The sequence below is a fragment of the Pavona decussata genome, unplaced genomic scaffold, assembly GCF_977016875.1.
Source record: "Pavona decussata unplaced genomic scaffold, jaPavDecu1.1 SCAFFOLD_227, whole genome shotgun sequence".
Classification (NCBI taxonomy): domain Eukaryota; kingdom Metazoa; phylum Cnidaria; class Anthozoa; order Scleractinia; family Agariciidae; genus Pavona; species Pavona decussata.
The window spans coordinates 210,196-235,000 of NW_028145632.1; the positions used below are offsets into that span (position 1 = coordinate 210,196).

The window sequence follows — 24,805 nt, forward strand, 5'->3', positions numbered from 1 at the left end:
AGCGAAACAGGAAAGAAACTTAAGGTTTGCAAAGAATAGCAGATTAAAGACATTTCTTCTTAGATTAAAAATAATAAAAATTTAAATAGATGGATGACAACTGAACATCCCGTAATTTGTTGAAACTAATACATATGGCAATTACAAAAAAAAATAGTATTTTAACCGTCGCCGTACTTAAAGAGTTAACAACTGCAAACATAAAAACAAAAAAAATATTAATTAAACACAAATCAGTCATTGGTTTGCATGATCAACAAAACGTATGTCTAAGGTAACTTCACGTGCGCCATAAATATATTTTTCTGCGTATTTCAAACATGTAAATGCAGGGAAGCAAAATGTCATCGATTAGAAATGATGTATACAACACGCTAGCAGCTGTTATTTTTTCGAAGATAAAAAAGCGAAAAAAGCGTCTCTTTTTTTAATCCTGGTATTTGTAAACGGTATTATTCATCAAGTAAACTTATTCAACAAATTAAATAACTTTACTTTAAAAATCGAGTAAACATTTCGTGAGATGAATTAATGCGTTCCTTGGAGTTCCCTTGTCGAAGATATTAAAAACAACAGCTGTACCGGGCTTTACTCTGTGTGTTTGCGGTTGGTGTTGCTTTCACTGGTTATCGCTATCAACTTCTAAAAAGGAGAAAATCAGTCGCTATTGTTCAAGTAAGTTATTACATTCTAGTTTATCTTGCATAATTTATTTGTAATCGATTTATTCGATTCGATTCATTCCGTTATTGACTTCTTTGTAAAGCGGGAAAAATAGAACGAAATTATCAACACAATAACTTTTGCATTGTTTCACATCTTGCTAAAACATTGCCTTTTAAGAGGACAATTTCTACCGGAGTTAAATCTAAACCTAACAGATTCGATTATTTTTACAGCGAGCAACTAAAAGTGTCACACTTGACTTTTTAAAGTGAGCTGCTTGTTGATCTGTTATGATAACATTGAATTAGAGGTTGTAACGCAGATGTAATTTATTCCAGCATAAATATAATTCAGTCCTGGTTATTTTCACATAGCTGTTGTATATGTGAGCTATGCATTTTATCAAAAGGAACATGGATTAAATTATTATTGATGACTAGCTCAGCAAGATTTGTTGGTTTAGGAGAACGTAAAGAAATGAAATTTGAATGGTCTTAGTTTAAAGAAAAAATATTCTTTCTCCCGCCCTCTTTGCACACGATCTAGAATTTACATTTTTCTCCTTCACATGAACATGGAAAAACTAACAACTCAGTTCAAACAGTGGAGTGTTCATTTTTATTCGTACGTAATGTGAGAAGTCATAATTTCAGATCTTTTACAGTTGTAAAGTGCATGCTATTGTACTACACAGAACTAGTCCCATATACAAATGTTACCTGTTATGATATAATTGTTATCTTTAATACTATTATTGTTGTTCTTACTACTATTTTTGTTATTATTGTAATTTTACTAAAATGGGAACAATTACTAAAATTGAGTAATTGAGGTAGTTGTTTAGCTCTTCAGTGTTAGCTGAGTGTGACATGACTGGCATGTCAGCCAATGTTTTTACTACTGCTAAAAAAAATTCTTAATTTATTGCACATGAACACGCTGAAGATATTATTATTATTATGTTTAAGTTGCGTACATGACTGCGATGGTCTCTCATTTCATCTTTAATTTATTGATTCCTTTATCCGCAGTTTAAATATTTGGATTTTATATAATTATTTCCACTTTCATCGCTTCTACGGGTATATTACGAATTCACAAAATGTCCAGTTCCCAGTTGGCATCATAGCTCAGTCGGTAGAGTACTGCACGTGCACCGGTGTAGCAGAGGTCATGCAACTGATTAAGTTGCATACATATCTTCGTTTATACTGTCTCTCATTTATCAATGTTTCACTTGCAGTTAAAATACATGGATCTCGTATATTTCACTTTCAGAACAAATTTAGTTGTGCTACTTTAAGTTCGGTAAAGAATTGCCTCACTTACATTGTTATCCTTTGTAGGTTCATTATTACTAGGGAAACAACTGTCTAAACTGTTGGACTTGTCGTAAGTTTGTTACGTTTATTAGTTCTTGTTGTAATATATTATTGGTGAAGAAATTTGAGTTGTATTATACAGGCTTATTAATCTACCCTGTTGATCATTTTACTAATACATTACTTATGAAATATTGATTTGATTTTAATAGGCCCCATGCCATGCAACATTATTGTGCGAGTCAGTTTGGAATTATCAATTAACATTAAAAGTCAATAAATTAAAATTAAGAAATAGGAGCATGCTATATATTCGGGAAAAAATAATCTGAGACCGCTATTTCACTGTTGTTATTGTTTCAGGAACACTTTACGATGTAGTGTGTTACTGTCCATAATCACCATGTAGCCGCCTTTCCTGGGTAAGTCCCATTTACTGTTGTTATAATGCACATATTGAGTTCCTTGAATGCCACATTTCTGAATAGAAAGGAAAACAAACCTATGAAATATTGAAGGATTCAAGATAACGAATTTTCTAATCGGTGACAGCTTCATTGGACGTTTTAGCATTTTTATCATTCTGTTTTTAAGCGCAATCTACTATAAACAAACAAACCAAAACAAAACAATCTTAAACAATTCTAATAATTTTTCATACTTTCTCAACCAATTTTTTGATATGCTATACGAGAAACATCTATAAGAATTGCAAATCACAATGATAAGTGATGACATACGAGAAAACACTTGAGAGTTTCTTGACGTTTGCCTGAACATAAACTTTTGTCAGTTTGGTTCCCACAGCTTTTAGAAGACATTTTTTAAAGATACTGATGAAAGAGATTCACATAAATCCCTGTTTGCTTTCATTCACATGGTCTATCAAGTTGTTCATTGTTGACTACAACAGTAATAATGTTAAAGGAATCTTGATTTTCACTGCCTTGTTACTGACATTCCATGGGTTAAAATGAAGCGCACCAAATCACAGCAAATATTGGATCATAAAAGAATTTCTGTACCACTACTTTATACCATGTTTTGAAATTCAAACTTAAATGAATTCGGTCGATGATTTATTCGAATATATTATTATACAATTGTTCCTTTCAAATCCACAAATTATTTCGTAAATCGTGCATTGTTTTTATTGGTACATAATGGAAGGTAGTCTTCTGATCAGACGAGGTTGCCATAATAAAAAAAAAAAAATGAGTAATTGAAAGTTTACCTGGTGTTGGTTTACACGCGGTTAATCATGAAGTGATGTTTCTTTGTTACCCTTTTTTTTATCTACAGGAATGATGGTTACATAGCAAAGATCAAGCATTTGTGCAATTATGCGCTTCTGCAGCGCGGAAGTGTTTTTCTTACTATCTGTGCTGGTGTGGAATGTGAACAATGGTGTCTTTGGCCAAGGTAGGCAGACAAAACGTTTATTTAGTTTGAATTTAGACTTTCTTTCGCGTTCTTCAAATGTCGTGGTTTTAAAATTAAGGCTCCTAGTTGTTATAAACATAGAAATTTTCCTGTGTAGTCTTCGTGGTACAATTTAATCTATTGCTCAAAAGACAGTTTACATTAAAAACGTTTCCATCGCAAAATTACGCTTAAATTACGCCTTCTTTGCTGTACTTTTCGTACTCATAAGCGAACCACGTAATTCGAGTCAAGTAGCTTCAAGTGACCGAAAGCTCTTTAAATTATACCCTGGTAAACAGATAACCCAGAGAAGAACCTCGCTGCAGTCAATAACTTTTAATAAGAACTTCTTGCAAAAAAACGGAGATTTGTTTATCATGTTAAACAAATCACCTACGGTAATGGCGATACATGTTTCTAAGTTTCCGCCTCATTTTTACAATTTTAGTCCCATGTGGGTCCTGCATCAATCTCGTACCCAGGTCTGCCACGGTCAGGCGGAAGGGAGATCTCACATTTCGACATTCCCGAACCAACTGAGATCTGGCTACGAGATTAGTCCTGCATGTCATCCATTCATGACACCGTAGACGTTCAGTGGTCGATTGTAAAATTTTCGTTTCCTGGTCACAATCTAAACTCTCCCAAGAACAGACACCCAGGAAAATAGTTCCATTAGTTGGCGTCAATGAAATGTGATCTTAGTTACAGACAGGCAACTGAAATTTAAAGTGATTCCCTCAGAATAATAGTCCTGTGATTCTGTTGTTCACTACAATATAATATTTCAAGGTCTACAAACGAGCCACGATCTACTCAATTTGTACAGGTAATCACATGATTCCGAGTGCAATTCGGAGTAAATAAGCGCGAGTAAAAATTTCACAAGCTAACAAAATTGCACGAGACCCCAGGGCGAGTACAATTTGTGGTCTTTGAAAATTTTACAAGTGGTCATTTATTCCAAATTGCACGAGAAAAATCATGTGATTACTTATTAACAATGTACATGCAAAAATTTCCAATAAATTTTTGTTTATTTAGTCTGCCAGCTGATGCTCCGCCTACGTCCATTTGATTGGTTTAAAAAATGACAAGCTTAATTGACGTACAAATTCATGCTTATATAGAACATGCTGAAAATAACATCTCTATCGGCCACTTTGGGGCTGAGCAGGGGACTGGGTCGAGTTCCAAATTTTATTTACTTGGTAAAATGACACCACCTTATAAAAGAGCACTTTAAGATTAGTCATTTGACAAAGTTTGGTACTGTTTAGTTGAATAAGAACCAAGTTATCAGTGGACCTTTAAACATGGTTCCAAATTGAATTTGGTCTCTCGACGCCGGTTGTCTTTAACTTTTTAACAACTGTTTTTCTCGCGCTGTGGTTAGAAAAGGTCTTCGAAGACTTTTCAGTGTATGTATCTTTGATGATTGACTTCATCATCTGGACGATTTTGTTCACTCCCATCGGCCGCCCCTTCTACCAGACTTGTGAAGGTGGATCTTTTTCGCAGGAGAGATAATTAAGTGGACCGGTTGTGCGTAGTTGGAAAGCACGACGCCAAAGGAACTTTTTGAAGATTGCAACGGGTCACGTCTAGTTGCAAACTTCTTTGGCAGAATTATCTGGGGCTTTGCATTGCATACAGTCCAGACTGGCGCGGTTTAGTCGGCTTCTCAGTGAATTCAACTTACTCCGTATTGTTTTCTTCCAAGCCGACATGGAAATCTTGAACGGCTATGCCGTGATGCTCTTGACGACCTCGAAGGCCAAAATATGGAGGGAGTTAGAGGCCACCAAACCGTTTAAACCAGGACTTGTGCATTTCCCTTTTCAAGCTTTCTGCTTTCCCACATGCTCATTTACTTTAGTGTTTGTCAGATTCGGAGACTTGTTCGGCCGGTTGCCTTTACCTTGTTGTTGCAGTAGCCGAGCTTTACCTTCAAGAATTTACTTCGAACTTTTAAACTCTCGGACTCTAATTATGGAGTGTTTGTAGCCTTGCCCTGTTTTTGGACAGAATTTACAAATTGGTGGAATACAAAAAATGACGATTCTATCGAGCTCAACGAAGGAAATTTTTTCTATGGCTTCACCAACAATATCGCGCTGCAACTTGGCCTAAACCTCAGTCTAATAATTGCAAAATATTACATTTACATTGCCTCGAGAGAAGAAGACCCCTATTTCTTTGATACCTTAATTCCTTGCTGTTCTGAGAAGCAAACTTGACATAGAAAAACATAATTCAAAATTCAAAATCAATCTTTAAATGTCATAGAACTAAAACTTACCTTTTTGCCTGTTAACGTAAGCTGCACTTTGGGTATTGTAAATTGTAATCAAACATCTTTTTTTTTCTATTAATTTTTTAAGCTAATTAAGTATTGTATTGTATTTCCTTAGCTTGCATGTATGTTTTGTAACTATTTCTCTGTAACTCTTCATTTGAAGGGTAATAAAAAAATAAATTAAAAAAAAACCTTGCCCTGTTAGGTAACGGTCAATTGGAGTGACCATTACGCGAAGACTCGTGCCTTTGGCCATCTCTTTTTGTGCACTGTTGCGTAAAATCCTCGAGAAGTTTGTTGAGTGCCTCTGGTTCATCCCAAGACCTCCAAACTTTTAGCCAGTTGTTTGTGCTTTGTTGAGCATTTTTGTTTTTTGTATTTTCTTTTAAACTTTCAAATGCTGTTACTTTCTTCAAATCTGTTCGCCAGTTTCGAGACAGCCGATTTGCAACTTTACATACCTGTCAATCATATTTAATTTCATCTTTTTGCATTAATTGCAGAAATGTTTGCATGTATATTGTTAATCCCATAATCGCTGGCAATATCCGCTTTCAAAATGAATTTATTCGATTAGTTTTGCCCTATCTGGTTCTAACAGAAGTTACACAGATAAAGCAGAACTTCGAAAAACGTGGTTCATGTGTGTGGCACAATTGCACATTAAAAGTGAATTTCTTGATAGGGAAGTACACTATGAAGCATTATCGACCCAAAACGTTTCTTGAGTGCGAGTTTTCAGTATCACTATTTCATTTCAGGGAGTGGTGGGCAAGCTCGTATTCTGGCAGTAACTAATTTTCTCTGTCATCATTTTTTTAATATAAATTTTTAAACATAAAGAGGATAGTAGCTAATTAATAATAAGGAGATAAAAAAGATAGGTCACTGTGCTCGTTTAGGATAAATTATAAAATGACTGTCATATTTTACTACACGCGTTCTGATTAGTCAAAAACCTGTCGTTTATTTTACCGGTAAACCCATACAAATTTACAGTAGAGAAGCTGAAGCTCTTTCATTGTCAACAAAATTGGTGGACATTAACACAATGGTAGCGTTTGATTTGCCAGTGTCCGCTGACAAACAGAGTTCCACTAGCAAAGAAAACGAGCAAGGCGTCTTACCAGACAATTCCACTAAGGAATTAGCATTGTTTGCATAGAATTTTGTTAGGATTCTTTGCTTTGTTTATTTCTTTTCAAAATTTTGCGTGTGATATTTGTATTTCTTGTAATATATATTTATAGGCTACACTTGTTTACAGAATTATCCATCGTTTGATAATAGTTTTGAATTGAACCGAAATGTTACGTTTCTTTAAATCTATCTCCTGGTTGTTGACTCAAATATTGAGTACTGCAGGATGTTCTTAGTTACTTTCGTACTTTATTACTTATATTTGCCGGCTGAAAATGGTTTCTAGAAATGTTTCTAAGAAGAAAATAAAGAAAGGTGTCGCCAAGTTCACTCGTTTGTTTCAATTTAAGAAATTGCGGCTGTATATTTGATATAACTGTCACACTGTTGCAGCATCTTTAGAAAAAAATACAATCCAAGATATCGCTTGTTCCTGCAGGGCAAAAACAGTTGATATATTTTTGTAAACTGATGTTTTCTTCGTTTGCTTTAGGTTCAACTGTATCTCCTCATATTTCCACTACCAAGCCTCAAGAACGTAGGAAAACAGTCTAATAAGCTAGCACTAGAATTGACTTAGTTATGAAAATAGGTCTAGGCTTGAGAATGATGATTATTCAAGAAAGTGACGCAGGCATACTCGGAAAAAAGAAATCCGAGTGCTCCTATCAGGAGTCGAACCTAAGACCTTCCGATTACTAGTTCGGATGCTCTACCACTGAGCTACAGGAGACTCGTGGGAGCTAAGGCCATTAAACTAGGTTACTGTAGCTCAGTGGTAGAGCATCCGAACTAGTAATCGGAAGGTCTTAGGTTCGACTCCTGATAGGAGCACTCGGATTTCTTTTTTCCGAGTATGCCTGCGTCACTTTCTTCAATAATCATCATTCTCATTCATTCACCAGGTCTAGGCTTGTTTGTCAGCATCCTCGGAGACCCAGGGGCAGATAGTTGGGTCATAGCCGCTTCGACTTCCTTTTGACTCAACTATCTGCCCCTGGGTCTCCGAGGATGGTTTGTCAGCTCTAGAACCAAAAAAAAAAAAACCCCAAAACAAACCAAACCCCTCCCCCCCCCACAAAAAAAAAAAAAAAACAACAACAACAACAACAGCACGGTATTTTAATGAGAGATCATAACTATTCATGAATTAGTGAAACATTATTAAAAGTCCAAAGCTATGTACAGTAAAACGCAGTTATTAAGAACATTTATTCTTATTTGTACGTTAAATGGATTTACTTTAAAGAAACTTCATAGAAAGGGACGAAGGTAATTTCCTATAAGAAGGACGTCCGTATTAAGCGGATGTATGTAAAGGTACAACTGCTAGGGCAAGGACAAACCGAATCAAAGAATGTTAATTTAAAATATGGTGACATGACCAGACGCCTCCCACTCTGTCGGCCTCCATTCCTTTCATTTGAAATTGGGAGTACAAAAACTGTATGGTTAATCAATTTGGTGGGATCAAGTGGACACCTTCATAATAAGAGTGTCTTTAATGAAAAGCGCTTTGGGCTAAAAATTTGTTTGTTTGTTTGTTTGTTTTTAAAAACCTTAAAATTTAATGCTCTAAAAAACTAATTATATTACATTGTCACTTTTTTTCAATAGGCCTCGCTTGCAACTTCGACACCTCAATGTGTGGCTTCACACAGGACAAAAATGACACGTTTGACTGGACTCGACATACAGGAGCTACACGGTCTCCTTCAACAGGACCCTCTTCTGACCATAGTTCTGGACGCGGTAGGTTAATAAAACGTAAAGATGAAGAGATTAAAAAATAATCTAATTTTACAAGAACAAACTAAAATCTAATACATTGAAAAGGAAAATTGCACATACATTCCATTGCAAAATTGATACATAAGATTTCAAAAGACGCTTCCAAGCAAAGATAGCCTGCTCCAGGCTCCGCGAGATTTGCGAAGGAGCGGGTGAGAGGAACGAAAACGTGGCGGAACCTAAAAAAAATACGATGAAAAATAGAGTAAGAATACATATATAAATCACTCATCCCTTAAAACTAACTTGGACATTATAAAACGATTGGATAATTGTTCAATGATTAGATTAACCCTATCTAGCCGAGGGGAGGGGGAGGGGACGATTTTGCCCACGATGACTTTGAACCTGAATAACTTGATATTTAAGCAAACGCTTTGAAACCTCACGACATTTTTTGATGTGGTCGGTTAGTGTTGATCCCAAAATCCCAAATCCAAGATGGCGGATCCAAGATGGCCGCGACTTACCAATCATTACCTAATAACCACGCCATATGAGGTCATCACCTCACGATGCGGATCTCAAAGGAGATATCATTTGACGTATTATCTATCCTCTAAGTTCCACTCTCATAGGTTTTATGCTTGCGGAGTTATGGATTGAGGCGCAATCGTTTACATGACAGGCAAAAAAGGTACGAACCCGCTAAAAAATGTGGTACGGTACTAATAATTTTTTGAAAAGTATACCCGTGATGTTTTGGGTCCAAAGGCGCTATGGAGCCGAAACACCACGAGCATTTCTTTCAAAAATTGTGGTAAGCGTACCACTTTTTAACGGGTCGGTAAAATTTTTGCCTGTCGTGCAAACAGCCCTTAAGATGGACGGTATTATCTCGCAAAATTTGCTTAAACCTGACGAGTGTAAAAAATTTCTTTACTCCTTTTTATTTTTTTTTTGCAGGATATTACATGTACGTAGAAACGTCTTATCCCCGTGTGCGGGGGGATTTTGCGAAACTAACCAGCCCCATGCTGAAGTTCAGCGGAAATATGTGCCTTCAGTTCTTCTATCACATGTATGGTGAAACCATTGGGAAACTGAATGTGACCATCAATGGCAGATCAGTATTCTCTAGAATGGGCAACCAAGGCAACAAGTGGATTGAAGCCAGTAAAAATTTATCGCTCTTTGGAATGCACCAGGTACGAGATATTTAGCAAACAGCTGTCGAATGTTGCAATTAAAATGTTGATTGCTGTTAGGAAGTTTTCGTAGCATCCATCAAGCATTCGGTGGCACGCAAGTGAGAAAAATTGATGATATGTTAGTTCTTGCCCATGAATCAGTAGCAGAAGAATGAAAACCTAATGTAGCTGTGAGACCCTTTGGTTTAGAGAAAAGTGATTCAATTTAATGTCGTGTTGGGGTGATCAAAATGGCCATAATTGAATCTTTCGCTAGCAAACTAGGGTGCAAATAAAGGGAATATTTCCTATCAATACGAAAAGTCCTTCTTTATATTGAATAAAAGGCAATGGTGAAATAAACCTATCACAGGCAATTCCAAACTACAAAGCAGGTTTTGAAGATTTAAAATTGTATGACTTGAATGCCATTTTCTATGACATAATTCAGCTTGTGCAATTAATTTAAATTACCATAATTCTGAGCAAATCAAGGGTTTAAGGATTTGTGTTCCTACCCTTGAAGACTTGTTCAAGATTCTTCGAACAAATTTGACGAATAGGGCTTGATTCACTGATTTCCAAAGCATGGCGGAATTTGCTGGTTGTCTGATTACGTGATGATATCCAGCAGCAATGTTACGTTTTTCTCGAAAAGGAAAGGGGAAGGGGGCAGAGGATGCGAAAGTAGAAATGCAGCGATTGTGGTGCTTCGAAAATCTAGTGATTTGACTGTCGTTTGACGTGACAATGATGTAAAAATCTGTCATTTTATATTCAGATAAACATAACAGTGCAAAGCGAATTTATGACAGAAATTATGATGATTGTTTCTTTTTTTTTTCTCAAAATTAAAATACCTATGAGGAAAAATCTATTTCAGGATACATACTTACTGCTAGCTATTTAGAAGTATCAAATAATAAAAAAATAGGTTATTCGACCGCTGAAAACAATTCTCCCACAAACTGCGACCTGCAGTATTTCAACAATATTGCATTTTTTCTTGACTTTTACATTGAAAAGCACGTACACGTCTACAGAACGTTGCTCACCCTTTTGCTGTGATTAAGAAAAATGCAGAAGGGTAGTGTACATGTACAGGAGACTGATTCTAATCTAGATCACACCCATATGACAAAACATGCAACATCATATCTAAATTTCACTCATGGCTCTACAGGTATCATTTATAGGAGTAACAGGACGTAGCTTCACTGGTGATATCGCTATCGATGACTTGTCTTTGAAGCCGGGACCTTGTCTGTCATCAGGTTAGCAAAATCATTCAAATTATTGATTTTCATCTCCATTGTAGTTAAAACAATACAGACAAAACTGTTAAAAAATGTAAGTTGTAAATGCACTTCTAGCAAAAACGAACTGAGGTAGACAGTATTTTTCAAGATAAAAGAAATGTGATGCATAATGAGATGTGCTGTTATACCCGCAGAAACAATACGTTTTACATTAATATTTCAGTGCCAATTGACAGCTGGGTCACGATAAAAGCTTATTATCGGGAAACCTCCTCTTAATGCCCTGATTGATCTTGACATAGAACACTCTCTCGATATATTTTTTTAACGCATTCGTACCTTCGAATCAAAACGTAGAATCACTATTTTTTTGTCCGCGAATGATGGGTAGCCTCGTATTTTTAGCAATAGCTCGTTTTTCTGATAAATAGGAAAATAGATAAGCTAAAATAAGGAGACTGAGGAGGAGCGGTTACGGTGCTTGTCTAATAGGAGAAAATAGCCATTTACTAATTAGCGGGGCTTAGGATCAAGAAAAAAACTAACACGTACGCCATGACTTCAACATGCGCGCGCTAATGACATAAGAAATTCAGTTAGGCGTAGCCAATCTAATGGTGTCCGCCATGAAAAGTCGTTTGCCTAACAGTGATGTCCGGCTGTGGTAGAGTTCATCTCATTTCAAAACTTGCCTTATCATGCGCAGCATTTTAATAGACATGTTTTAGTATTCATGAATGTAGTCAACTTCAAAATTACTGTGTGAAGAGATTCAAGAGAGAGTTGCGTAAGCTCAATATTTGCACTAGTCAAAGGCAAGAACAGAAATACTTAAATACACAACAACTCACTGGGAGGTTTTCAGGGTCTTTATTGCTAAGACCAACGCACGCGAAATTCCTAAAAAAATTGATCACATGTTATGCAAAAACACGCTTCTCGCTCGGTCGCGACCATCGTAGCCTCCCACGCAGACGTCCTTAGGGGTTCGTCACTTGTTCCTGCCCCACGTTCGTGGGGCAGGAACGCGTGACGAACCCCTAAGGACGTCTGCGTGGGAGGCTACGACCATCGCTACGCAAGACTTCACTCGTGGTACCGCAGCTTATATGGGCAGGGCTAGACTGACATTTCCATCTTGGTATTTAATCATGATAAACAAATCTATCATACTCTAAATACACCACAACTCACTGGGGGGGTTTCAGGGTCTTTATTGCTAAGACCAACGGACGCGAAGTTCCTCCAAAGACTCCCATGAAATTGAGGTGTTAGGAGTGAGTAAAAGCCTTATTCATCATGCTTACTGCAGCAAAATTAACACTTTAGAGAACTATCTAAATAACATTAATAAGCATTTGAGCGCCAGTCACCTTAAAGCTTGATATAGTGCCCAAGGACACCACAGGTTTGCCCAAACATGACGCCTCCTCTTCGAAAGGAGTGTCCAGAGTACTTTGCGCCATCAATACCGCGTTTATGAAGTGAAACTTGAAGCTTCCTTGAAAATGCAGAATATGTGAGTGGTAGTAAGGTACCACGCTCGCGATAAGTAAAGGCTGGACACATTGCGTGTTCGTTAGAATCGAAGACGCCAGCCAAGTGAAATGCGTGCACGACGGCGGTAAGAGGACATAGTTCAGAGTGTTCAGCTTGGGGAGCTGGGACGAGCAATGTGCGTTTTCGGTATTCAATAGTTTTCGACCATCTGTAAAAAAGAGAAGGATTCCCCACTTGAAGATACGGACATCACAGCGTCGGAGGTGTCTCCGTGGGTCAAATGCCGCTGCGGATTGTATGAGAAGATTTGATTTGCGAAAAAAGGAGAAGAATGCCACTTAACATGCCGCCCAAAATGTTGCGTTTTTGGGAAATCGGCTCACTTTTGACACGCATGATGCCACGGATAAGTAAAGTTTTCCGGTTCTTAAACAAAGGTGCTTCTAAAGGATTTGGAAAGCCATACTGTAGATGGAGAATGTGCACTACGTTCAAATAACAAGGAATATTGGTGGGTGAAATGTTCTTGCCAGATAGACGACATAACGAAGCAGATGAAAGGGCTTGCAGGGCACTGGTTGATAGCCGAAGAACAGACAGAAACGGAGGTACGCACACAGCCGTGATTTGTAGGTGGCGACTGTAGACGATGCAAAGGCTTGTCGTCTGTATTGCCTTAGTTCAGCGTCAAGACTGTTCCTGAGCATGCACTGTACCTGCGGAGGCAAAGACGCAAAGGCGTTATTGGGCATGTGGGGCTGATGATTGTTAGGCTCCTCCAGGTTGTCGACGCAGGACAAAAATCTGGTAGAGTGAGAAGGGTCTTGGAGGCGCAAAAGAGCATCCGCGATGGTATTCTCACACGAGTTAACCGAAAATTGTGCGTCGCTGAGAGCCAAGACCTTGCACGACCATTGCGTGACTTGAAGGTTGCGTGACATACCCTTATTTATTACGCTGACAGCAGTGATATTGTCAGTGCGCACAGTTAGCCATTTACCGCTTATATCCTGTTTCCAGCGCTGAAGTACCGCAAGGACAGTGTGTGTCTCTTGTAGATTGATGTGCGCTTTGGCCAGAGCGGGACAGGCGACTGTCCAATTTAAATAGAACCAATCACCACGAAGAAAGCCTCCTGCACCGAGCGGGCAGGCGTGTGTCGAAAATTCATCTACATCCATTGGTTCACAGTCAGAATCGAGTGCCGTTGAAACCGCTAAGAAATTCAGCCCACCACAGCAGGTTAGCTTTGAGTGCCGCCGTGTGGTGGATGTGGGGACGTGGTCGTCGCTAAGTATTTACAGTGTCAATCATGCGCCGGAGAAATCTGTGCCCGCCAAATACCACGCGTGCTGCAAAATTCAATTTTTCCACAAGGGACTGTTATTCTCGCTTTATTATCGATCTTTTAGATATAGTTTCGCTCAATAATTCTCGCAGTTCACAAAGTTTAGTTTCGGGCAGCGAAAGCTGCCTAGCTACTGTGTCAATATCAACGCCTAGGAAGGTCAATCACTGAGTAGGGCGGACAGCCTTGTACCGATTGATTATGAAGCCTAATTCGCTTAACAGCCTTATTAACTCGTTGTAGACTCTTCTGCACTCGCGCTCGCTGTCAGCTATGATAAGAAAGTCATGAACATAAGCTAAACCGGTATAAAAGCCTCGGCAGGTCATCATGCGTGTGCATCAGCGTACGGGGCATGGGGGCTGGGGGGGCTGCAGCCCCCCCTGTCGGAAAAAAATAGTATTATTCGGGCAAAACTCATGTACCGTTCGGGTAAAGACACAGTAAAAAATATTTATTTGTTTTTATCCCGCAACTCGCGTGGCGGTGAGGGCCGTGCTAGAGCAAGTGCTGAGGATAATGGAAGCCGTGTCACTTTATCAAAGGATTGCGATCCCAAGACCTACAACGAAAGTAATTCGCTTCTCCACTCAATTTGTGACTTTTAGTTTGTTTATGGCTTGATGGTTTTAAAGCTCATCTTATCCAACACTGATAATTTGAGTAGATATCTACAGGGAGAACAGATGGATGTCATCACTGCCAAGAAGACTGCTGATGCTTCACTCAGATGTGGTCACATGCTGATGTTATAGCGCAAAAAATCAGAATAGGAATCGAGGGTACGAAATTTACCATCAGAGATGCCTCGAACCAGACCATCACGCCGACATCATAGCCGTACTGGTGAGACACCTGCTGCAGCGAACGACAGCTCACAACCGACGGCAAAAGACCACTTTCGTATCACTGTTTATTACACAAGTATTGACAAAGTCGTCAGTGAACTTCAATCAAGGTTTGAGGGCAATGACCAGGAGGTTTTGTGCGCATTGGGCGAAATCGTATTCAGCCGTTCTCCAAGCATCAACAACATCCAAACTGTATCAAATTTCTATGGCGTGGATAGTGAAATGCATAAAGTTAGAAGTCAATCTTTGAAAACGACGACTGCGGGGACCCATGCCAGAGAAAAAACGCAGCCTTGATGGTAAAGACCATGCATCAAGTCTCCATGACATTTTACCTGTTCTTTATAAAGTTGCCTCCATCCTAGCCACAATTCCTACAACCTCGTGCTCTGCTGAAAGGGCTTTCAGCGCCCTTCGCCGCATCAAGACATTTTTAAGATCCACAATGGGACAAGACCGACTTAGCAGTATCGCCGTTATTAACATTAAAAGAAAGTATGCAAACAAGACAATGCAGAATGAAATGCAAAGGATTATTGACATATTTGGGGCTCGAAGTAATCGTTCTTCATAGAGCTCAAATGGGTACGTTTTATCTCTCAGTTCATGGTTTTGTAATTTAGAAATGTTGATCTCGATTTACCGAAAATATTTGCACTATTTTGAATGCCCGTGCTCTCACGGTATGGCGAAGAAAACTTGACGTCACGAAAGAATCAGGTCTCATTCGGGCAAATTATGTTTAGCCCCCCCAACAAAATTTTTCCCGTACGCCGATGTGCGTGTGGTAATTTAGAAGCACCAAAGGGAAGCTTAGAGCCATACATGTAAGTGGGATGAGTGTCTCCGCTTAATTATCAGGCGAGCCCGGTAGCGTTATAAATGGGTACATGGCGATAAGCGCTTTTAAGGTCAATCTTAATAAGATATGCATTAGACTTGTCAAGTGAGACTGCTTTGTCAAGAGTCACGTAAGAAAACTGTTGTGTGGTTGTGTAGGAATTTAAGTTTAAATGTTCCGGACGGCTGCAGTCGTGTATGAGTCGGATACGATCGGTTTTGGGTTTTTGGTATGGCACCAAGAGCGCTTACAATAGCAAGTTTTAGTTCAGTGATAACATAGTTGCCTTGTTGGAGTTCTTCGCGAATTTGCCTTTCTACTTTATCACGCACTTCCGTTGAGGTCGCCAAGCGGTAATTTGTCACTTGCGCTGGTGTGATAATGGTCTCTGGGGGTATAAGCTGAAAGCCGTACATTATGCCGTTACGAACAAAATCTGAGTCTTGGTCGTCTTGTACGTTAGCGCACCAGACGTCTGCGTTTAGTGGGGAATTGTGTAAAGTAGTGGAAAGTCATTGTGGTTCGCTGTACGTACCAGTGTGGGCATGTTGTGGGTGGGGCTGGTGACAATTTAGGACTGAATGTACCCATGTTGAAAGCGGCAGTTGGGCTACTGACATCCTGTGTTTGAGTTGAATTGCCGACAAATGGGTGTAGCAGCTTGTGGCGGGAGGCTTCGCAGGACCAATTTTGGCGGTGTTGAAGCGGAAGGGCCAGTAGAACGGCGTTTAATGAGAAATCGAGTGTGCAAGTGCTGAAAATCACTTCCCCACCGAAAGTCCTATTTGTGCTACAATTTGCGGTATTCGTTGTCGTATAGAACAACCGAGGAAAGGGTGTGGTGCTCCAAGAGTTCGGCTATTACTTTACGGTGTAAGATGAATAATCTGCTATACTGGACGTACCTGATAGTTTGCCTACTGTTACTAGTCCATGCATAATACACGCGTTTGCGGCCAGCTACATAGATAATGTGATGTTTTCCAGCTTCACTTTTGTGTTGCTGACTCGGATAACGATGCTTGCACGGCTCGAGTTTCTAATCTCGTATTCGTTGCAGAATTCGTAAAAGAGTTAAAGCTAACAAACTCAGGAATTAAAAGGGGCTTCTCACCTCCTTTGCCTAAGTTTGTCGCTTTTGCCGCAGCTCCCAAGAAGACTTGCGGGTCGTTGTCGAGGCGTTGTCCCATAAGGCTCTCTGCAGCGCCAGGTGCTAACAAAGAGCCGTCAAGAGCTCCTATTCCCTCGATCTTGTTTAAAACTTCTTCGAGGCCTCCGTCTTTTGCTAATGACTTGGTGTTAACCGGGTCAGGCGAGATAGAATCAGCAACAAGCCCAGTTCCAGAGTCTTTTCGCAGCCCCGTGATTCCCTTGTACAGTAATCTGCGTTGGCCAATGGTCATGTCGAGTTTGTCCACATCAGACTCTGAAACCAGGACAAGGGCCTCTTTGGTGTCGAGATCCTGTTCTTTTAAGATATCTACCGTCTCTATTTTTAGTCCGTTTGCCCCGCACCAGGTTTTGAATTCAAATAATACCATTGAAAAAAAAATTGATTACATGTAATGCAAAACCTCGCTGCTCGCTGGGTCGCGACAATCGCTACGAATGACTTTACTCTCGGTACCGCAGCTTATATGGGCAGGGCTAGACTGACATTTCCGTCTTGGTATTTAATCATGATAAACAAGTCTATCATACACTTGCTATTGTTAACCAACCGTATCACACAACCATTCGCTGTTTACATTGAGTATAATTTTGACAATTACGTTTTTCAAAATTTATCCTTTAACAGGACAATTTTTTCGTTGGGCGTAGTCGGGAGGACTCCGCAGATCGCAAACCTCGGACATCTCCGTTTGTAAATAGTTTTTGAATGTATTCACACTCCAATGCGTCATCAAGTTATTTCCAGAATAGAATGCACGTGCTCTGCGGTGAACTTTGAACTTTGTTAGCTCGTAACAGGGTCCTCTAATAGGCCATTTTACGGTTGTGTGTTTAGTGATCTGACCTATGATTGGAAGCGAAGCTGGGGATGACCTTGTTTTGATACAAACCTCACTGTTTTTTATATGTAGATGCAAACTAGTTAGCATAAGAAGAGAATGATCTACATATGAAGAGCAGTGAGGTTTGTATCAAGACAAGGTCACCCCCAGCCTCGCTTCCAATCCAAGGCCAAGTCACTAAGCACACAACTGTAAAATGGCCTATTGCTTGTAGTGATCATCCTTTTATTTATTGCTTTTTAAATTTTACAGGCTTGTTCATGTGTTTGTAATTTTGAGGACAAGTTTGATATTGATCTTAATGTACTTTTCCTTTTTTTAGAATGTGGTGCAGTAGTAAACAATTCGCTAACAAGTCCTGGGTATCCAAACAGCTACCCCCGTCGTATGTACTGTACCTATTGGGTTCCAATTCCAGAAGGCACAACTTTGATACTTACCTTCGAAGACTTTGACTTGCAGAACGGTGGAAGTTTATGCAGGTAATTAAATGGATAGCGATTACCATAATATTAGTTACACAGTATTTATACGGATGGATTAACTTTCTATTGTTTTTGTTTTCGTCAATTTCGTGGAGTCCCATCCCGTATTTCTAGATTCCTTCAAAGCAGTGCTGATCGAAGATGGCCACATTTCACTTCCCTGTGTTGAGCGAGAGGGAAACATCCCTTGACGTACTATCCACCGGCCTTCTACGTTTAGGTTTAATTGCTTCATAACTTTATTAGGATAAATACAAACAGAAAGCCCAAGAGGGTAAGGGTGTGAATAGGACACGAGATCCCATGGGAGGTGCCCGCCCGGCTTTGGGTAGAAATTGCGTGAATAGTATGGAATCGTTCAAGGTGTTGCTTCGAAGTTGTTTCGGGGTGAAACCGCCTGTAGCTTCTTTGCGAATCTTCTTCTGTTTACTCAGAATATCTATCAGAATTCCTGGAGTACTTTCCTTGCTACTTGCTTTCAAAGTAGTGTGAAACTTAAACTAGAGTCAAAACAAGACAAACCTGTGAAGAACATCTTCTTCGATTATCATTAACTGAATTTCAAGGTAAAACAATGCAACATTTCTAGGAAGCCATTAAAGTCAACAACTAAACCTGTTACAATGTGATTTCTCAAATAAAGCACCAATATGTTTCTTTGCAGGTATGACTATCTGAGGATTACTAATGATACAAAGCTGTCGTCCGGAAAGCACTGTGGTAAAAAGACTGGGAAGAAGATTGAAGTGACTGGAGACTATGCAGTCATAACATTCCACTCAGACTATTCTGATGAAAGGAAAGGACTCCGAATACTTTTCCACATCAAGGACAGCGGATCAAATTCAACAACAATAGGTATTGTGTTAAATCAACTTTACATATCTGGAGGCTTAATGCAGTCATAACATTCCAGTCAGACTCTTATGAAGAAAGGAAAGGATTTCGGATACTTTTCCGCATCAAGCACAGATGATTAAATTCGACAATAGGTATTGTTTTAAATCAACTTAACACATCTGAAGACTATGCAGTCATATAACATTCCGCTCAGATTCTGGTGCCAAAAAGAAAGGATTCCGAATACTATTCGGCATCAAAGACAGGGATCAAATTCGACAATTACAATAGATCAATTAAACACCAAGGAGCCTCTAAATCTTTGTCGACCTGAACTGCCTCATCTAGTTTGATTAAAACCTTCGATCAGATAAAGGTAAAAACTAAACAAATGCCAAATGTTATGTTTTTAAAAGGTTAGGCCTGGGGCAAACGTCGAATCTTAGTCGAACTTAATTCCTGGACTGACCTGCTAATTTGACATCGCACAGCGTGATGGAAATGTGTTTTTCGTGTTTCATGAACACTAAATATAAATGCTTGAGATGCGAATTGCCTGTTTGCAATAAATGCTCAGAGCTGTATGTAATGCGAGTCTTCTCTTTATATTTTTCGCAATTAATTGCCAAAGAAAGGCCCGACGAGCAATCAGTGTATTTTGGCATTTCGCTAGCAAGTCCTAGCAGTAACTAGCCGCGCATCGAGTGAATAGCACGGGGAGACGTGCTTATTCCCGTGTTTTAATGAAGTGCAACTTGTGAATAAGGATCGACGCAGGTTCGACTTTTGCTACCACACTGGAATTAAGTTGACTCTTTGACGCACATATTTTTAATAAATTCGACGCGACTTAGACTCGACGTTTGCCCCAGGCCTTACTTTACCAGTTGGAATGATGCCAAAATGGGCGGGAGTAAGAACAGTGTCTGTATTCACTGCAGTAAACAAAACTTGGTTTATTGTACAACAAAAATAAATGACAAAGTACGTCACATGTGTGCCACTTTTAACAACAGCTAGATTTTATGGGGGCTCTGACGTTTCCTTATCTCCCTTGTTTTCATATTGAAAACATTTCGTGCCGAGCGAATACTCGATTCTGCAAAGTTTTAGTATGATTATTGCTTAAGTACCTTTATTTAGATACGGCAATTTGTTCAGCTAATAACAATCAGCAACTCTCCTCGACACACTAATTTTTATAACTAGTTTGTGTTGTTACAAACATTCAAGCGAAGCACGCCCTTACCCGATAGGATTGGAAGTGTGCTGGATGGCCTGTGACAACATGTAGCTGTGATGCAACGACGTAAAAACATGAAACGGAAAGTAGTAAATGTGCCTGCCATGCACAATGAAGAGAGTTAAAATTTGAAAAGGAGCTGAAGAGAAAGTGTTAAGCGAGATCTAGAAAACGTGTGATAATTATTTTCTCATCATTGAATGTTTCCGCACAATTATTCTTTGTAAGGTAGCAGGCAATTTGACGTTACTGGTCTCTGAGATGTTTCTTCATTTTTGTTTTCGTTGCGTTTTATAATAAATTACTTTACAATAGAGGGATTTCATTTTCTCCCATCCTTTCGTTTACCAGCGTTTTACTTATGTGTTCTTTATATATGGCATTATTACAGGTGGATTCTGTTTGTACTGTCAAGTGTTGTCTGATCTGAACTTTTCTTCCTTTAGTCTCACCAAAGGTAGTGTTTCCAGCTTCTGTTGTGCGAGAGTTTCCACAAGGCAGATTGTCATGTTCAGCCATAGGAATTCCTCCAATATACATAGCGATAATAAGGAACTCGACAACACTGGTAAACACCACAAACTCGGCAAGCACCCAAGTAAGAGAGGAGGGACGCTACACATGCCAGGCCATAAGCAAGTATGGAACTGACGAGAGAGAGTTCACAGTAAGCAATGGTGAGGACACATAGATGATGTCATTGAAGTTTATTAGTAGAAACAAAGCACAGCACAATTGAAAGACTGTAAACATAAAGGGACCATATGGGATTTTCAATCAGGTGTAGTTTTTGGCTTGATTTATGATACAAGAAAATTACGGGAAAAAACTGAGTTTAACCACTGAACTATTATAGGAAATGTAACGAAAACGAAGGCAATCCAAAGAAAACAAGAAAAGAATTCAAATGTGGAATTTACTTTTATTTCCTATTTTCTTTAGACTGCCCTTACTTTTGGTTTAATTTTGGCCAACCAAAATCCATTTGAGAAATTTACAAACGTTTTGCCCAAAAAAGTCTACTCGTATTTTGATAAAAAATCAAACAGCAACCTATAATTCGACATAAGGTTTTTATACCTTTAACTCCTTAATTGTGTACTTATAACTTATCCTGATTGTACCATATTCTAAGAAAAATTATCTGGGCATTTTTTTTTTTTGCCTTTACAACTACTAATAGTGGGTCAGTTTCTTTCTAAATGGGAATATTGCTTGTTCGTTCCTTTCTTTTTCTTTTACGAACATTTTGCCTTTGCAAAATTTAATTTTATACTTTTGCGTGACCACTGGTGTATTCAGTATAAGTGAACTGTTGAGTGTTAACAGATTTAAATTGTTCTTTTATTAGTTTTACCCAAGGTCAAGGTTATGCGATGGTCACCTCGGGTTGTGTGGGTGTTTCTTAGCCCCAGTGTGAGACTGTCGTGTTCAGCCACAGGGATTCGTCCCATATACATAGCGATAATAAGGAACTCAACAACACTGGTGAATACAACAAACACAGCCAGCATCCTAGTTAATGAGGAAGGAAACTACACATGCCGGGCCACTAGCAAGTATGGAACGGACGAAAGGGAGTTTGAAGTGATCCACGGTGAGGAGACAGAGATTATTCATTCATTTAAGCAATTAAGTATTAGCAACAATGTTTTATCCATCACAAGCTGTAGTTAATGTACCCTTTTGCAAAAAAAAAAATAGCTAGATCTTTTTTGCAGTTTTTCCACGTAGTAAGTTTTCTACCAAATGCGGCTGCTTTTTCCATCTATTTGTACTGTCACTCGCTCAAGTGGAAACACCTGATACGCGCTGGCGACATTTACAATGTTTTTTGTTGTTGTTGTTTTTGAAAGTTACTTTGATGTCTATTTTGTTTGTTACACTTTTTTTCCCCGCAAAGGTTAACCGTCAGACAATTGTGAGGCCCCATTAGGGGGGTCTTAATATCCCGTATCCCTGTAATTTTTTTTTACCAAATATCCCGTATCCCATAAATTCCGGTAACAAATATCCCGGAAATAAAAGTATCGGCCATTTTTCGTATGTCACTTGCTACGATGTATTTTATAATATTCGCTCACTGGCATTAACTTGAACGTAAACTGGAAAAGTGTTGTTTTCAAGTAGCTCATTGTGACAGGTGTTTAAACTGCTGTTATTCAAATTGTGATGGTAGAATTATCAAGTGGAAAGTTAACAAATGTTGTCACCAAAATCACTTTTGTATAATTAGCTTACCTTATGCCTAATTTCTACATATCGCCTGATACCAAAGTCCTTTCTCATTTTGTTCCTTTATTAGTTAGTTGCCGTCCTGAGCATTTGGTTAATTCATGTGTTTATGGGTAGATACTACTTGATAAAGACAAAAACTAAAAGCCATTATCATCACCCATTGTATCAGGAACTTTCCATAGAGTCAAAGAACTCATTAACGCGCTATACACTCTGTTATAAGAACCTTTTTTTATAAGAACGTCGAGGCTGCGATTAACCAAAATTTTAAGAACGTCTTAAGAACATCCCTCAGGCTGAGAGTCGATTAAGAACATTTTTTTGCTAATCTGTATATAAAATCAAGGTAACAAATGTAAATCAACCAAAATACTTAAGGGCATGTTTTGTATAACATTAACAATGGTGACACATCTTGGTTTGTCATAATCAGCAGTTCTTGATACCATATCTCAGCAGGCAATGCACTTTGATAAGTTTCCTGGTCACGTCGGCATTGATTTACTGAAATGCATGTAGTGTATAACATGTAATCTAAGAACATCTTAAGAACGTTTTCAACCTCAAATGGCAAAAAAATACGAGAACGTTCAGTCTCAGCTCCAAAATTAGACGTTCTTATAAAAAAAAAAAACAGTGTACCATGGAAAACATATCGATGAAATGACAGAAAAGTGGCTCTCCCTCACGCCTAACCCGCCACAAATTCCTATTTACTACACACTTACAAAAGTTTCACAAACCAAACCCAGTCGGCAGACTAATCATATCTGGCCGTTATAGCGCCACAGGGCGAATCTCATCATTTGTTGATTACCTCCTTCAGCCTATCGCTAAAATACAGAAGTCATATCTCAAAGATACAACCGACTTCTTGAACTTTATAGAGAAAACAAAGGTCGCAAAGGACACGATCCTTGTCTCAATGGACGTAGCTAGCTTATATACTAACATCCAACAGGAGGAAGGAATTAGAATTGCATGCAAAGCATACGAAACATTCCACAAAAATAAACCTCCCATTCCAACTCACTACCTCGGGGATATGCTTAGACTTATCCTAAAGGAAAACTCTCTCCACTTTAATGGCAAAAACCACCTCCAAAGACACGGGACCGCAATGGGTACAAAAATGGCAGTATCCTTTTGCCAGTATTTTTATGGCAGAGATCGAAACAGAAATAATTAGCCGTAGTGCTACAAAACCGTTTAGGTGGAAGAGATACATCGATGATGTCTTCTCTCTATGGAACTCACGCAAAAAAGAAATTCAAACTTTTATAGAGCTAGCCAACAACTATCATGCGACCATAAAATTCACGGCTGAAATCACTTTCCTTGACAAATGTGTATACAAGGGCGAAAGATTCAAAGAAGAATCAAAAGTTGACGTGCGCACGCACTTCAAACCGTTCCAGTACACGCATTTTTCTTCCTGCCACCCTCCAGGCGTCAGGAAAGGCTTTATCAAAAGCGAAGCCTTAAGGCATCTCAGAGGCAAACTCTTCAGAAACAAAATTTGAAGAAAACATCACTCTATTCAAACCCTGATTGATAACCTTACAGATAAAACTCTCTGAGAAGTCAATTTCAGCGAAAGATTGTCGACACTACAAAACAAACAAAAAAGCGTAAAAACATTTTGCCGTTTGTTACGGAATATCGCCCATCTGTGCCTAACCTAAACACCATTCTAATGAGTAAATGGCATTTGATAGAAAACCAGGCTCTGCTAAGAGAGATCTACAAAGATCCTCCCCTACTTTGATACAGAAAAGGAAGATCTTTAAAAGACGTGTTCGTAAGAGCAAAGCTTTGAAGGTTATGTACTTCTTATCTCGACCAATAGGAGTCGTGTTTGGCTGGTCTTCATTATTATTTTTATCATTAAGAAAATCAAAAACGGTTTGTTTTACACTTATGTATTTTTCATTTATATCTAATCATCAACAAAAATACAGAAGAGCGCATGCATTTAGTAATCCTAGAACGTTTCTCATCAAACATCTGACATGTTGCAATTTTTTGCGAATATCCCGTATCCGTATCTCTGAAACTACATAAACAATAGCCTCCATTTGGCGCGAAAATATGCTCAGATATTTGTCCGCGGACATTATCTGTTCCGAGAAGCGAACAGTTTTACGAGAGCGAAGCTCGAGGAAAACCGTGAGCTTCGACGAGCAGATAATGTCCAAGGACAAATATCTGAGCATATTTTCAAAGTCAAATGGAGGCTATTGTGTTTATTATCCTTCAAATATTTTTCCCAACATTCGGAAATCGGCAGGATCTGCCATTCTGTCATATGTCAATCACGTCAAAGTTTGTCAGTTGGCTTCCAAAATCTCCACGTCTCCACGTCAGATTTTATTTCAGTCGAAAGCATTTGTTTGGGGATCTTTGGGGAAG

At 38.9% G+C, this 24,805-nt stretch overlaps 1 protein-coding gene across 2 annotated transcripts in view; it reads left to right on the forward strand.

The window, feature by feature from the left end:
• Window positions 1–583: 583 nt before the first annotated feature.
• Window positions 584–24,805, forward strand: part of LOC146458846 (uncharacterized) — a 35,577-nt gene continuing 11,355 nt past the window's right edge. Inside the window, exons 1-12 of one of the 2 annotated variants that reach the window (XM_085090244.1) lie at window positions 584–675; window positions 2,013–2,058; window positions 2,352–2,410; window positions 3,291–3,410; window positions 7,346–7,390; window positions 8,470–8,604; window positions 9,550–9,791; window positions 10,957–11,047; window positions 17,910–18,069; window positions 18,737–18,930; window positions 20,602–20,832; window positions 21,507–21,752. In XM_085090244.1, coding sequence (XP_084946370.1) covers window positions 3,332–3,410; window positions 7,346–7,390; window positions 8,470–8,604; window positions 9,550–9,791; window positions 10,957–11,047; window positions 17,910–18,069; window positions 18,737–18,930; window positions 20,602–20,832; window positions 21,507–21,752 — 1,423 coding nt within the window. In that variant the 5' untranslated portion in view covers window positions 584–675; window positions 2,013–2,058; window positions 2,352–2,410; window positions 3,291–3,331. The remainder of the gene's footprint in view (window positions 676–2,012; window positions 2,059–2,351; window positions 2,411–3,290; window positions 3,411–7,345; window positions 7,391–8,469; window positions 8,605–9,549; window positions 9,792–10,956; window positions 11,048–17,909; window positions 18,070–18,736; window positions 18,931–20,601; window positions 20,833–21,506; window positions 21,753–24,805) is intronic. The other variant, XM_085090245.1, reaches the window with a different exon arrangement.